Source organism: Apostichopus japonicus, chromosome 23 (assembly GCF_037975245.1).
Source record: "Apostichopus japonicus isolate 1M-3 chromosome 23, ASM3797524v1, whole genome shotgun sequence".
Lineage (NCBI taxonomy): Eukaryota > Metazoa > Echinodermata > Holothuroidea > Aspidochirotida > Stichopodidae > Apostichopus > Apostichopus japonicus.
In genome coordinates this window covers 5,324,165-5,341,064 of record NC_092583.1, presented here as the reverse complement: position 1 = coordinate 5,341,064, position 16,900 = coordinate 5,324,165, and the positions used below count along the sequence as shown (strand labels likewise).

Below are 16,900 nucleotides of genomic sequence, written 5' to 3'. Positions count from 1 at the left end.
TGATAGAAACACTCTACTATAGCACTATCAGTAACATTAACTGAAGATCTGACTCAGGGAGTCAGTGAATAAGCAGAATACAGCTTATTTCAACGAAGATAATTAAAGAGGTTCAACAAAAGGATATATTGCAGACATGCCAGGTAGCTGTGAGATGACCGTAAGATACTCTGTGGAAATGCTAGCATCATGTCATTCACCAACCTACAAGCAGATTGGACTACAGCTGGGAAGCAAACTGCGGGGACAAGCTCTAAAGGAAGGAGTAGGCAGAGAGTCAGAGATGACACAGCAGTTTCTTCCACCAACAAGTCCTGAAACCAAAGCCAACAACAAAACATAGTAATTAAATGATAGTAATTAAACGATAGTAATTAGTTCCAAGACATCAAGCTTGATGGTCCTTACACTGATGTGAACCATGTAAGTTATCTCTCAATTTGCATATTTCAACTCATTTTAAGTGCCAGTGTTGTTTGCTGTTTGCCAATAGATAAAAAAGGCACCTGTACTTTTCTGGCAATAGACATTAAATACATAAACACGTGTAAGTTGGGTAACAGTCCTCAGTAAAACATTCGCATGATTTCCATACCAAAGTAAACCCTGCATTATTGCTTATTATCGAAAACTATGGTTGAGTTGTTCCAATAAGCCTGTACAAAACTAATGTGTGCTGCAAGTCAGTGAACTCTTTAAGCACTAGCCTTTTATAGCAATTGGTTAAAATTGTGATTTCTAGGCCCGATCATCAATGTTAGTGCAGCTCATAGAGTTTGGTTTACAGCAAATCCCTTGAGTTTGTTCACCGCATTGTCATAACTGTTTAAACTTAATCAGTAGAACATGAATCAGGAATGAGTGGTAATAATTACATATTAAATCTGTGACATTTACTGCCAAAAATGTTTGTGATTAAATAAAGTATGAGGTTTGGCAGGTGAATCAATGAAGAGTTAACATTGTATAAAAAACATATTTATTAAACTCAATGCTCTACTTTAGAGGAAGGCTACAGTGAAAGTACAAAACCATAATAATTATTAGGATATCCTTACCTTTCCTTGACTGATGATATAAGCTAAGCTGTTAAACAACAAGGCAATCATGCTACCATCTAGTTCTCTGACCAGTGATGTTTCTTGCATGAGATGCATCGACTGGCTGATTAGCTCTGGAATCAGGTTAGAAACAACAGCAAGCTTTGATTCCTCAAGTTGACTGTATGGAATCACCTGCCACAGCCAAAGTCCTGCCATTAGATTGATTCTGTTGCCTCCATTAATTGTCTAGAACCAAAACAAGGCAACATTCATTTGTCAAGGTGTAGGTAATTCTTTCCAAAGGATTTGTATAACATATATCATACATGTGTTCCACTGGACAGACTACAGTATGTACTACACCAACACTGGCGTTTGATCTCATCATTGTTTGTAGCTATGTATAAGTCTAAACACAGCAGTATTGTGGATGTTGAACAATGCACAGATACAATGCAATGCCTAAGGTGGCATACTCCTATTAGAGTCTATATCCATCCGCCCGATTGTTCTCCTTCAGGAAAAGTGCCGAAAAGCAGCAGGAGAACATCTTTTTTGACCTGTTATCAATCATGATCTAGTTTTTTTTGTGGCTTGCATGTTGAAGAGCATGAATGGAAGTACATGTGGTGAAAAAATTGGGTCAATTTTAGACCCATTTAGGCCTCCCAGGAGCAGCGTATGAAAATTGTTTACTACTCAGTGAAGAGATTTGTTTACAAGTGACGAAAACTTCCGGCTCGGATAGCAAAAAGTCTACATGGTCATGATACGGAAAATTGATGGTGCCATGAAAGGCCAACTTGTCAGCTATCCGGTGATGGGTAGCGTTTAGCTAGTGAGAACTTCTATCTAGACTTAGAGACCACATTACTTTTGTGATTTAGTGTGTAAGTCAATGGAGCTTTTAATGGGCATATGCTACCCTAATACTCCTTTTGAGAACCACACAGCCTGATAACTTAAACATAATAGCTAAAGTAGAGAATGTAGAATCGAGCTATTTACCATGTTGCTTGCACCACTATCATGAACACTGATCAAAATTAAATTACTTCTTCATTGAACAAATGTAAATTGAAATTATTATATAATTCTAACCTTAGATGTCTGCATACCAATAAAAACTCGAAACATGTTATGATGTTAAGCCACTTACCAATGATTTGATAGATTCTATTAGATACTGCTCAATTTCTGTGATGGCCATCAAAGGTACAGCTGCCTTGAAAGTTCCTAGCATATCTTTCAACAAAAACAAGAAAGTTCTGAGAGTTTCTTTTATGGGAGGAGGATGAAAACAAAGATTAGAATAATTGAGCTTTTGTGAAACAAGTACTTAATAGTTTCTTCATACTTCTGAGCCAATTTTCCGAAAAAAAGGCATGTTTCGACTAACATCTCAACAAAAGTAAAAACAATCATCGTTTCACACCCATTTACATGAAGTATCCTACTCACCTCCCTCGTGTCCTCCTTACCCCACTAACAAGGAGGAAATGATTAACATATCACATTATCTGGTTAATGTTCCAAAGTTTATAAGCACATTACAACAGTCAGACTCACACACTGCAAACTAATATCATGCTTTGCATGTTTGTGTATGCATGGGCAAGTATTGACAAGGACAGCAACATAGAGTCCATTTTATAAGCAAATAAAAATAAAAATTCAAATAAGGGTCTCTTAACTACCTGTTGATAAATGATGTTCTTGGTATCCCAGTAGAAGATACAAACAGCTCCATGCATCTCTTAGTTGTTCCTCATTCATTGTTGATACCAACTTCAGGCATTTATCTGTAGCCATTTGAAGTAACTTGGACAAGTTGTTGTCTTTGGTTAATGGTTTCCATTTAGGCAACCACTGCAACACTGCTTTCAGCCAAGCACTCTGCAGAGACTGTATGCTTGCATTTTGGCTAACCTCTTTCTCTTTGGTCGGCTTCCATTCATTTAGACTCACAAAGAAGTTAGATATTGATGAAACTGTGTAGACAATAGCTGGAGAACAGTTTGAGAAATCAATGCTGATGATGAATTCATTCAAAAACTGGAAAAATGTTTGTGAAAATTCATGGAAATTGGATGGCACACTTTCAGTATGCCTCTCGCAGAATCTAAAAACGATAGCTGTAAGATCAATGACTGATGATCTTTGACCGAAACCATTTTCATCACTTTCTCCGGACACAAATTCTTTTGTAAGAGATTTCACCTGGAATAGAAAAATAAGAGAATCTCAGTACACCTAATTGCTTGCATATATAATATGAAATGTGATTCATTTGAAATGTTGAATATCTAATTTTGCATTAGCATAATATTTGTAGCAGATTGAAAAAGTGCTGTTCTTAATATTGAAACCTTATTATATAGTTGAATGTAATGACAAGATATGATCAGGTTGTATCTTTAATATGTTGTAACACTACACAGGGCTGCTCCTGCTGCAATTATCCTTATTGAAATACATTCATGGTGTTCATATGAACAATCAATTTAAATTTGTATGCCTTCTTATGGATCCATACCTCTCATTCAAGAACTCTTTGAAACCATCTACACATGCCTGCTAAAGGTCTATCATCAGGTACTGTAAGTTACAAACACCAAGTTGTGAAAGTTGAGTATGATGCTCCCAACCCTTTTTAATTCCCCAGTGAATGAGGTCGCCAGGAGGAAAATCCTGTGGCGACTAGATCTTTAATTTTCCCAAATTCTGGTCGCCAAGAATGAAAATGTGATCGCCACTTTGATATGCTAAATATTAGTACAAAAAACACTAGGCTTAGGCTCAACATCGAGTAGCACTACTGTCAGTACTTACTACACTAACGTTGAACTTGAAAGCTAGTAGTTATACTGATGACAGTGGCTAGTAGTACATTTTGATTTTAAAATAATGACATAGGCTAATGTATATTATTTTCTAACAAAATGGTACGGTGAAAAATATTTTACCTGTTCAGATTTGCCAAGTCCTGACTTTAAAGTTATTCCCAAATTCAAAAAGGGTCGTAATGTATAAATACTAGGTCCCGACCGTCCGTACACAAATATCAGTCAAACAATTTATAAACGTAAACACCACTAAATTTAATAACGTTAACACATGTACAGGCCCTGACTGGCTGGCGTACTGCCAAATAATGTAATTTTCTGAGTTCAAACTCTCAAAGATGTCAGCGCAAAATACGAAAGCCACGCCTACAACAGTAAGTTGTAGTTTTAACTAGTAAATAAAGTAAACAGCATGCGTGCCTAGCATGAATTGATTGTAAAACGGGCAAACTGATAAGTTCTGTATAGTCTCAATAAATAGATCCATGACATAGTTATTACTTTTCTCCACTGTTACTTTCTTCTGCGGCATTTTCTGTTTCTGTTTAGCGACTTTTGCGTGCAGGTACTCGATGTCCATGAACATGTTTTCGACCATCGTTTTCCCAGTACCAGTGTTCTATTGCTGGAATCGGATCAAAATCTGCAAGTGGGGGGCCATTGACAGTGATTTGCATTAAATTGTCCAGAGTTTTGGGAAGGAGTGAGGTTCTGTAGACACTTTTAATTCTAGTGACTGCCGAGAATCCCCTTTCACAGCAAGCAGATGAAATGGGTAAAGAAACCATCAAGTTGAGGAGACTGTGCATAACAGGGTATTCAGTGTAGCTGGCAACGATGTAATCATGTACCTCTGAATATATATTTTTTTCAGTTTGTAGTGAGGTTATGTGCGCTTCGAGTTCCATTCTTGGTGAGCTTTGAGTATTGCATTTGCTGCGTCGAGGGGTAGAAAGCGTTCGAATCTATGGACAAGTTGGTTGATGAGGGCTAGTTTGTCACTGGACTTGCTCCATGTACGTGGGTCGAAAATTCTGCAAGCGCGTATTGTTGTATCTTCGTCCTCTACTAGGCGCTTTTGTATGGCAGTTTTCGTTTCTGCTACAAGTTTTTGAGAATGCTCGACAAAGCAATCTTTCGCCCCAATGCCGCTCAAAACAATACCATGGTACAAATTTGTCTCTCCAACTTCGTTGAAAAACATTTCGGAAAAACTTCCCGACTTCGGACTTTCTTTCAAGTTATCCAAGCTGATGATGGTTGAATTTATGACGTGGGGTAGTTGTGCCGCGACTATGGTGTCCTTCTGAAGAGTAACAGACAGTTGCTACAGGGGGTTTAAATAGTCAGTTACAAAATGTAGAAAGGAAACAAACTTGTATGATGATATGGTTTTAAGCAGCCCTCGTGCAGTTGCCGCATCTGTTGTGTCCGCTGCCCCCATGTTTTGGAGATGTAAGATAGTTGGCTTCAAGTTTTTGACCAATGCTTTGGTAGCTCTGTGCTTACTGGCCACCCATCGAACCGCGTGAATAGTGTGGAATTTATTGACTGTCTGGTTACAAATGGCGGCTATTTCTTCAAGCTGAGTTGTTTTCTTGGGCGATCTATGGTACAATGCATAAATGCTGCAAATGGTTGTGTCAAAAGTCGACATGTACGGTATCTTCTTCCAAGCATCTTGCAGTGCGAGCTGTAGTCGATGTGCACTACAATGAACATAAATCACCTTTGGGATTTCTTGCTTTATCTTGCCAAACAACCCTCCCTCACAGCCACTCATAACACTTGCCCCATCTGCCCCTAAAGCTAAAATGGAATCTTTTATTCCGTCCCAGTTTTCAACGCCAAAACTTTCTTTAATTTTTGCGAAATACCCATCTGCATTTGCTTGTTCCAATGGGATAACCTTCCATAACATTGTCTTTGGGGAATCTTCGTCGGTGAATTTGACGTAAATGTTACAGTTCTCAAGCATGGCCCTGTCGGTGGAACTATCGCAAATGATGGAGAAAGGCCGGGCCCGTGTCGATGAATCAGCATTCATGCTCGATTGTGTTTCATCCCGTAGAACAGCAGCAATGTGCTCGATAAACTCCCCACATTTTTGATTATGAACATACTGATCCTCGACAGGAATACCATTTTTTTCCTGCAACCCACACAAACCTGAGAAGCTCATAAAACTTAAGTTCTGCTTGGCAACGTAGTATGAGGTGTTGAAAAGTACTGTTAAATGTTTATACTTAGATGCTTGCATCCTGCGAGCTGCATGCGCCAGTGGTTGCTGACAAGGATTCTCGACTACTTTCTTGTGCTCTTCACATTTAAAATGAGCTTTCGATTTTGAATGAAGCACAAGCGTTTCTCTCTTAAGGATATCCGTGCCTTGAACAAGTTTGGTTTTTTTATCTGCCAGATGAGGGTACTGCTCACAAACACTACAAAACATCTGTCCAGATTCTTTCATGTATTTCACCCATGGAAAGTCTTTTAACCAACTTTCGTTAAACTTCCTTGCCACCTTTTGAACTTTTTTTGCTTGAAGTGGTTTTGTCTTGCTTGACGTACTTGGGAAAGTTTCTATTTCCTCAGAATCCTCAGCACATTCAAACGACGAACTTGAGAGCCCCCCATCGTCTACTTTTCTCTTTTTTCCCAAACAATTCGCTAAAGAAAGTTGCCGAGACATTTTATGAACTACGTCTAAATTAATCCAGTGAAGAAAGGCAAAGTGAGTGACTCTAGTTTTAAAACCGCACTATACCGCTATACCCGAACTTCAAATGACTTAAGTTGTGCTATAAATTATACATGCCACGAAATTGTACATTAGCTTTAGGTTGCATCGAAAAACCTGCCGTTTGTACTGAACGGCAGGTTTTTCCCATCTTTTTCTCATCTTTTCACACCTCAGTTGAGCTGCCTATTACGCAACTCTTCACAAAACTAGTAGCCAAATCACTATCAGATCAAGGTAGAATGTCAAGGTGCGATCAAATCAACTCTTCCAAACTAATCAGTTTGTTTGCAGAAGAGATAAAGTTTCACTAAGTTGAAGTCAAGAGAGCTGAAAAATGCAACATATGGCTAATGAACTAATTCTTGTCATGTAGCTGTACTGTAGCTATCGTTTTACGTTACGGTATTGTCCCATACATGTGTGTACACACGGGCCTTAATTATGGTACGATTAAGTTCTAATTCCCGCGTTTTGATAGTCGTGGCAACATAAGACCCATGTGTACACACATGTATGGGACAATACCGTAACGTAAATGATAGCTACAGTACCGCTCACGTATAACTGGACACGTTTACGCGCACAGAATCGTATTAATACGTATAAACACGTACAACAATTTAAAAATGCTTACCGTTAAATACTGGCGTAAAACAATACATTTCGTATTTATTCCAATAAAGATCCACAAAGGTTAAAAATGCTAAGTAGAGCTTACTTAAAGACAAATAGAAATTGCATGTACATTGTCATTTTAAGTATCCAAATACTATACAAAGAGATTCAGTTCACCGAAAATCCCTTTTCCTTACCACCTGAAGAAAACCCTCTTTTTATAAATTATAGTACCTTACAGTACTTAACATTTGATACAAAAGTAACTTCTACAACAGCTTCCCAAAATATTTGTGTAGCAATAAGGTTAAGTTTTAACCGCGCAGTACAATAATTTGCATATTACACCAAAATTTACACTACAGGCGTCCAGATGGCGAGAAAATGTATCAGCGTGTTCAATGTGTAGTGTCGTTCCCACGGTGCGATGAACTTGGGCAAGTTGCCAAGTTCGAATGTCGATGACCTACTTATAATCTGTGACTAATGTCAATGGGAATTAGATGCATGTTACAACGGTATGGTACGTAGACAACTACGACATGTGTGTACAGCGGTCTTAGGAAATTATTGTTGCTTTGTACTTTGCGATTTTTTGGAACGGGAAATCCATTCAATATTAATTTTATAGCAACGTGCGTTTAGTCAGTAAGTACATTTCAGATTTTTGTAAAGCATTGGTGAAATTTTCAGTTGCAAAATCTGGTCGCCACAGTATTTATAGGGCTGGCGACTAGCATTAATTTTTCCAGAAATTCTCATCGCCAGCCGAGAATTTTGGTCGCCAATGCGACCATGGCGACCGTAATTAAAAAGGGTTGGATGCTCCTGTAGTTTAATCCAATATACACTCTTACAACCAGCAGTCTAAGCAGGCACTGGCAATTTAATCAATTCCATGGCACAAGAACAACAAGATGGCAATCAATTTCATGGCACAAGAACAACAAGATGGCAATCAATTCCATGGCACAAGAACAACAAGATGGCAATCAATCCATGGAGTTGCACATCTCACCTTCTTCATGACTTTACTCTTGGCATTGTAATTTTGCTACAATGTATGCCATATCTTCACACAGTTAGCTTAAACTTGAACACACTTACAGTGTGGGAGGAGTTTGCGAAACACTTTTTCTCACAAATTAGGCCAAATTTACCTTTGACCTCAACTGACCATTGTCCTTGACCCTAAACACCAACATCTTTTCTCTGCATATCTTTGGTTTAATGAATTTTTCCTACATGTTGATAAGCAGAAAAAGGCTGAAAACCAATTTTTATCTTAACTGACCTCTGACCTTAAACCTATGATGTCATCAATCATGCAGGCACAAGGTTACTTGGTCAGGCACCTACCAACCACATTTGATTTTGGTTGGCCTTATGGCCTTTTTTGCTTACTCACACACACACACATCCTCACATTTCTGATGTGCAGTAGAATATCTCATCTCCCTATACATTACATGTAGGGAGATGAGATAATAAATGAAAGCATGAGGCAGTTATCTGACCTTCTTAATGAGACCCTTGATAGAGCCACTCCCCTCAGTCCAGACCCTTTCTCTCCTCAGCCAATGGAAGATCAACTCAGTCGTGTATTGAGTGATTTCAAGCAATGCCACCACACTCTCCGCTGATTGGCTGCTCAAGACCTAATCAAGAAAACATGTGGAGAAATTGTGCCTTTCAATTTGAAGTGATATTAAAAGCCAAGTCTGTCTCACATTGCACGATAAAGGGTATGTTTGAAATGACATCGATGACATAGGTACTCAAGTTGAAGGTCAATCCATTTAATTCATTGAGCAACTTTGTTTCATGGGATATAATAATGATATTAATAGTTTACACTAAAGATAGTGAAAATGTATTACAAAGAAAAGTAATGTCCCAAACTAAACCACTCATGGGCTGAGTCTAACCGCATTGTGCACAGCTTGAGAATAATGTTCTTTTCCAATCATACTCTGCCTTTTACCTAGATCCCTTGACTGGTTTTAATTTTAAACACATAATGAGATAATTTCAATAGTTTTGTTTACTACAACACTTGTATCTTTGAAGAAGAAGCAAATCCTGACCAACATCATTGATGAACAACTATCCAAGAAAGCTAAAATAAATCTTTTATAAGTTGTGAGATTTCACCAGTGTAATTTTCCTTCACAGAAAAGTGGTAAGACTTGGGCAGTTGGATGATACCACCATCAACCAACATAACATTGAATTTTCATGGTTTTTTTTATGCCTTACAATGTGTTTCTTTCGTAATGGAGTTGGGTTTTGCATATGCTGAATCTAACGTAACGGCAATCATAAAAAACTTTAGAAGTGTTTCCACAATTTAAATTCACCTCAAAAATATGAAAAGAAACACAAAGGGAAAGTTTCACATCCTACTGGCATTATGAATATCACAAATTGGCAACATGCCAGCCAACTGACACAACTTTATCCTAAATATCTCCAAAACAGAGCAAAATTTTCCTTAGATATTTGAGGGAGTCATTCAAGATAATCTCTGGATTTGTTTTACCATTAACATCCATCCTGCACCAAACTCTTTTTAGTACCAAAACAAATTGGTTCATAAATAACATACATCAATTAATGCAATAGGAACATAAAATGCCCACCTGTTGACTTAATTGTACATGACTTGCAGCAAGTTCAAGAATAATGGCCTTCATGTCGATCTGCGAAATGGCATCTGACTTTGGAAGTTCTTTCACACATTCCATTGCTAGTCTCCTAATACCAGACAAACAGACAAGTTGGTCATCAGTTGGAAGCTCACTTCTCTTGGTTAACAAGGAGTCAAGGTATGTTAGAGACACCAAACAGCAGGCCTGGTCATTCGGTGGGAGTAAAGCCATTGGCAGCGCACTTAGAAACTGAAAATGACCAAAACAGTAATATTTCATGTATGAATACTTTATGCAATACAGACAGCAACTGGCAGTGCACTTGGAAACTGCAAATGACCAAAACAGTAATATTTCATGTATGAATACTTAATGTAATACAGACAGAAAAGGATTACAATCAACATTAAGATAACAGAAGAATGACCAAACACAATCTCACATATTCTCACAAATACCTCGTCTGTAGAGAATTTGAGACCGATTGTTTGATCTACTCAACTTCTGCATTTTAGTGAAAGTGCAACAGCCTTGGATCAAAAAATATTATTAACAAACATGGCTCTTTTGACCATGTGAAGTTGAAGGATGAATAACATGCATGACATTAGCCTTTCTAGATGAATTAATTCAGACGATGTAACTGTTATCCCAGGTGATAGATTACTGCAGATAAAACAAGAATAGTATGACGCCTGTTGAAATAATATCATTAAACCACCAAAGTACACCTTGCCTAAACATGATCAGTGACAATATTTTCTCCTGGATTTTCCTTGTTAAAACATTAGTCTGGTACTGTTTCAAGACACATATGACATTTTCAAATCACAGTGGCTACAAACAGTTTAACCACTGATTTCACAACAGACACATCATATAATTCATTCTCAACATTTCCAAGAATAAGTCTGTTGACAGTCATTTTGTACTTTAACCAATGTTTCAATTATGAAGCTCAAGAGTATATCCTTCTGTAAAATGAGAAGTGCAAGAATATGTTGCATAGTCTTGCCTCTTACTTTATCGATCCAATAAACTAAACTAACACAGTCCATACCTTAGTAAAGACTTCAATGTAATGATGATGAGAATCTTGTAGAACATTCATATCTCCTGAACTCATCACTTTCATTACAAGGTGCAGGTCTTTAGGGTTGTCCAATATTGTCAGTAGCTCTGGAACATGTTGGCCTTTTTGTAGAGATGGTCTGTAAAACATTGAAATAATTCCAAGATTCAAGACTTTTCTCTTATTCCTTCCAGTGTGTTTAAAATCAAAGATACATTATTGCACCAGCAAGCTATGGTTGAAATGACATAATACATCCCAATGATTTTCCATTTGAAACAAGAATTCTTTGTTGTGTTGGAAGAAAGCAACCTCTGAAATCCATACAGTACAGTAGTTGTGTACATGAAATGTCAAAACCACTTTGATTTCATACAGTGACAGGGATGATCATGTGATGAAACTACAACTCCCTTTGCTTCTCAAGATGATAATAACACCACTTTTTGATTTGACATACCCTGGCTGAGAGTACCTTGTGTATGAGAACAACAGGCAGATCAACAGGGAGGAGAATATGACCTATCAGCTGAATATATGAGAGGAAGTATAAACTTGGTTTTAATTTTGAGATTTAATGTTACTAAGGATCCTAATTTTTTTTTACTTTATTAATCCTCAAGTGAACCTAGATCTCCACTTTAAATGTAATGTTTGAGTTATATTTTAAAACATGTTTGACCCCTCTTGACCTTAAATGACATTCCAAAAATTGCATAGGAACATCCACATGTCTTGTATGAAACATACCTTGAAGTCATCAAGGAGGAAAAGACCTCAACTGCTTTGGCTAACAAGTGACTTTGAAGATCTCTTGCCTCCATGCAAAGATCACTTTCAAGGAAATTGATTGCAAGCTCAGAGCCAGAGGTGTCATGTTGCAGCATGGTATGTTGCCCACCAGAGTCCAATAAGGGCTCATGGACAAAGAGAAGTTGTGAGAGGAGAGTTGCAAAGTTAATTCTGTCCACCTCTGACATGTAATGTCTTAGAATGGCATAATTGCTGGTAAGTCGCTGCAAGTGAGCTGCTGGGTACTTGGATTTGCTTATAGAAGTACCGGAAGGACTCAAATTGCTAAGGGATGCTCTGCAGTCAGTGAACAGCCCTGATGTGAGATTCACGAGACTGTCCTTGATAACTCCGATTATTGGCTCCGTAGCTAACACTAACAACTTTATCTGCTGAATGACCAGATTATTCTGCAGAAGAGAACAAATTATTCAGCATGAATTAAACAAAACAATCACATATGCTCAATACAACTTATTTTATACTTATCTACAAATATACCCAATAATGAAATTGAATTCATTGCTACTGTTAGGGAAAAACAATGGTGATTTTCACAGAGACTACAGGAAATGGAGGTGTGCAACGAAAATTAAATTTCTTTGTTTTACCTTCAAACGTTGTAAAAATTAAAAACACCTCCAATATATTGCATTTCATGAATTATTTCTTGGAAGAATTAAAACCAAAAGTATAAACTTTTCACTGACCAGATGAAATGTTAGTCTCTCATTTTTAGCTTGATCACAGGCTGTAACAACCAACTTCCAAGTATCTTGAGTGGCATAGTTGTGAAGATGATGGAACTCCCGACTCTTCAAAGGTCCTTCCAAACTCTGATACGAGGAGTCTTCCCTGTTCATGTAGTTATACAGTAAGAGCTGAACATCACCATAGCAACATGCTACATACAGAATACCAGACAAGAAAGAAACCAGACCCTACAGAGAGATGATGAAAAGTCACAAGAAAGAGAAATGTAATTACAACTTTACTTTCCATGGCTTCCCTGAAAGATATTTATTAATAACTTTAGGTAGATAACATCTCAGTTGCAACACAAACGCCAAAACAGTTACAACTGCAGAAATTTGGGATACCTAATTTTATAAAATAAATCCCTTCATAATGTAGCCATATAGTCATGCATCATTGTTGAAGAATGACATTCAGTTTTTCATTGCAGCAAACAAGTGTAAAACCTGTTCATTTATTGCTCATGCAGAATTTCATTTAAATCATTGCTTAGAAACATGTAGCAGTTTGTTGAAATGTTGCTCTTTAAAAGAAAACCATTTGAATATTCATTTCCAGAGGTGCTTTTATATATAAAAAATTACAAAATGCCATCTAAAACAAACTTAAACTTGTTATTAACTTGAAAATATTGTCAGACAGAACATGAAAGTTGACTCTCAGCATGAACAATTTGTTTGGAATGAGACATCAATAAAATTTAGGAATTTGTTTGGTTGACATGATGGGTAGACTTTTCAGAAACACATTCCCTTCCCTCCTGCCTCCCTCTAATTTCTGGATACATTTGTAGTGCTACCTTCAGTATATAGATGTTTACCTTTGGCATGTAGTCTTCAGTGTCCATCGCCACCACAGCATTTAATGAGGGCAGTATCATATCATCCACTATCTGCTGTAGCTCAACTCTGACTGTCTGTGCCCCTTGTGGTATCGATGTAAATTCAATCACTTTACAGTTCCTCAGTACACATCCAAAGAGAGCAGCTAAGCCTTCAAAATCATCTAAAGATTCAATGTCAGCAACAAGTTGTCGCTTTTTCTTCTTCTTCGAAGGCGGTTCCGACATCTGTTCCTCTTTAAGTCTTACAATTAGGTCACTGATCAGGTTGGCCAGTGCTTTTCTCAAACTTGTCCAAATCCCAAGAGATGTCTGTTGAGGCAGCTCCTGTATATTTTTGCCAAATCTAATTGATCAAGAAAAGTTAGTTACTTGTCATTCGATGTCATCAAACTTAAAAAAACACAAACGAAAAAGAAAAGGGAAGGGTAATTACATTCCTACTGTAAAGTATTCATTCATTCATCATGTGAAAACATTCTACACTGTTAAACCTATATATATATATATATATATATATATAAGTAGATGCCTTGGTAAGTACAGCTGTTACTCGGAGTTTCACGCCCTTAGGGTGGCGATCGTCAGACAACTGAACAAATACTCGCTGCGCGGATATATTCTATGGGAAACACGAACCCTATTTCTTACGTGCACGGTTCATTGGTTTGAGCCTATTGTGGCCACACTTGGAGATGAATTCAGATCTCTTATTGAGTAAATGCGGGTTTTTGGACAGGAGGATACAAAGCTTCTCATCAATACAAAGGTTACATTGACCGGATCTACGCATGCGTGTATTGGAATGCTTAAGTACGCTCCACTCAATAACGAAGGGGGCACCCTTACGCTTCAGGTCCCATATATGTTTGGAAAGCTCTGTTTCTTTCTCGTAACGCTCATGGCGGAAGGACTTACTGTGGTTACTGTACCTTTGCTTAAAGGGGCCACTCGATAGCCCTATGTATGATTTGGTGTCATCACCAGTGGTAACATCGGCCCTATATATTACACTGCTCACCAAGCAATTCCCGTTGAGGGGGCAATTAAGTTTTTCTCTACAATTGCATATGCGTTGAGCCTGTTGCGGTCTAAGCTTGTTTTGTGTTAAAAGCCGGTTATTGTGGCTGTTGATGATTGATCGCATGTTGCCCACACAACTGTAACTCAATTTCACGTTGTTTTTGTTGAAAATTTTGTGGAGCTTATTTCCTTTCGGGAAGTGCTTGGCGAGTAGTCTGAAAAACAATTTCCCCACATTAGATTTGACATTACGGCTGTAAGGTGGGTTAAACCATATTATGTTCCTGGTACGGGGTTTCTTTCTGGGTTGCTTCCTGCTGCTCTCCGTACTGTTGTTGTATACTAGGTGGTCGATATAGCCGCTATCTCGGAGCGCATCATTGTATATGGGGGCAGCGTTGTCAAAGATCTCTTCGTTAGATGAAAGAGTGGAGATCCTGTTGCTGATACTCTCTGGAATACGTTTGGTGACTTCTGGGGGGTGGTTGGAGAGGCAGTGAACATATATGGGTTGGTCATTAGGCTTACGGAATGGGCGATGTGTGCCGGTGCATAGGTCCAGCGTAGCGTCGAGGTAGTTAACGGTCTTAATGTTGGCTTGGGTGGTTATCTTTAGACCGAAGGTATGAAAGGCTGCTACGATACGTTTCCGCATTCTATCCGCTTGGCTGCCCGAGTGGTTCCTGAGTACAGCTAGACCATCGTCTCTGTAGAGGCCAATATCGTGCGAGTCGATGAGATCACCTAACTTATGAAGGATGTACAAGCCCACCAGCTCACAGACTTCAGCTCCGTCGTAACCGCCCATAGTGACGTCAAAGGCATCTGTGGTGGCCTTTTTTACCCAAGGGCGTCCCACGAGATCGTATAAGAGGGACTTTCTGGCGTGCATGATGGTGTCCTGGATAGGGGTATACTGGCGGGCCTATGATAGTGATTTGCTGAGTAGCTCTTTGGTGATGGAAGGATAAAAGTCAACGATGTCGAAGATCATGAATGAGAGGTGCGCTTTATCCTTCAGAGCTGAGAACCATTCTAAAACAGCAGGGGTGCTGCGCCATTGGTTGACCTGTAGTCGTTTCCTTAGGTTGGTGTTAATGCGGTCTAACATGTGCTTACTCACTCTGCCCATCTCGCTTTTTGATGGGTTGATTAGTCTGCAGGTTGGGCGGCTGGTGAAGTCGTCTTTGTGGTCTTTCAGTGTGATGTATGCAGGAGTTTCAACCGACTTGCCGATTCTGTCAGAGATATCCAGCTCATTTGATATTTTGACGAACTCAGTGGATATGCTGTCCGAAGTACCGGGGTCTGCATGCTTGTACTTTGTCGTTATATTTTCGCTGAGGATCTTGTTGTATGCGTTTGGGTCCATTTTGTACATGTTCCTAGATTTGTCGGCGAAAACTAGTAACTTAAATATATAAATCAATGAAGAATATCAAGAAATTCTGGTGTGTTATTCTTTATTGATTTATATATATATATATAAATGAAAATCGTAATGAGTTGGAAAATCAAGAACAGTGAAAAAACTTTCAGCCTCCACCGGGATTCGAACCACGGGCCTCCCGCTCTGTACGCGGACACCCTAACCACTAGGCTATGGACGCTGATTGTATGTCCAGAGGTTCGAAACCGGTAAGGAAGATCGTAATTCCACTGTAGGCGTTTGTCACCTGTATCGAACAATACTAGTTCTGTTTTTGGTGACATATTTTGCCTTACTCTAGAGATCAAACATGATGCTAACCAACTCGAAAATCATTTGTGATTCCTAAAGCCGGATCTCGAAAGAGATACTTTGAACAGACTTTATGTTAATGCAATGGAGGTAAACGACAAAGGCAAATGAATATATATAAATGAAAATCGTAATGAGTTGGAAAATCAAGAACAGTGAAAAAACTTTCAGCCTCCACCGGGATTATATATATATATATATATATATATAATTAATTTAATAATTAATGATAATTACATTCCTACTATAAAGTATTCATTCATCATGTGAAATCATTCTATACTGTTAAAGCCATATATATATATATATATATATCAGGATAATTACATTCCTACTGTAAAGTACTCATTCATTCATCATGTAAAATCATTCTACGCTGTTCAAGCCATATATTGCTAAGATATTAAAAGAAATTATATGTGAACTTGTTCCTTGTCCTTCAAAAGACAACAACACAAGCAACACATGAAGTTATAAGCAAAGAAAACAATTAGATTATAATTGATTACTTTAGATAGACTACACACTTTTCTCATTAGATGAATGTTAATTATGGGGTTATTAAAGAATCTATTTGAATATTGAATTTAAAAAAAATCGGCTGAAAATATAGCCCATGAAGTTGAAAAGATAGCAACTAAGCCAAAAAAAGGTAACATTACCGACAGAATAATTCAATGCAAAAGAAACAGTCTGTTCAGTAAAGCAACCCTAGGCTACTATTCACTACTTTGATGATTGAATAAAACACAGGAATTGTTGTCTCATTAAATTTGA

The 16,900-nt window shown here is 38.0% G+C and overlaps 2 protein-coding genes across 2 annotated transcripts in view; both read right to left on the bottom strand.

The window, feature by feature from the left end:
• LOC139964962 (unhealthy ribosome biogenesis protein 2 homolog) overlaps nt 1–16,900 on the bottom strand; it is a 36,568-nt gene that overhangs the window by 4,977 nt on the left and 14,691 nt on the right. The window contains exons 13-22 of the mRNA XM_071967078.1: nt 13,339–13,705; nt 12,473–12,703; nt 11,721–12,172; nt 10,959–11,109; nt 9,890–10,147; nt 8,765–8,905; nt 2,741–3,263; nt 2,203–2,288; nt 1,059–1,289; nt 128–314 (exon numbers count right to left, since the gene is read on the bottom strand). Of these exons, the coding sequence (XP_071823179.1) occupies nt 128–314; nt 1,059–1,289; nt 2,203–2,288; nt 2,741–3,263; nt 8,765–8,905; nt 9,890–10,147; nt 10,959–11,109; nt 11,721–12,172; nt 12,473–12,703; nt 13,339–13,705 (2,627 nt within the window). The remainder of the gene's footprint in view (nt 1–127; nt 315–1,058; nt 1,290–2,202; nt 2,289–2,740; nt 3,264–8,764; nt 8,906–9,889; nt 10,148–10,958; nt 11,110–11,720; nt 12,173–12,472; nt 12,704–13,338; nt 13,706–16,900) is intronic.
• Nucleotides 4,795–8,755, bottom strand: LOC139964963 (zinc finger protein 862-like). The gene has a single exon (XM_071967079.1). It carries the CDS (start codon nt 6,579–6,581, stop codon nt 5,217–5,219), a length of 1,365 nt encoding a protein of 454 aa, XP_071823180.1. The 5' UTR covers nt 6,582–8,755; the 3' UTR covers nt 4,795–5,216.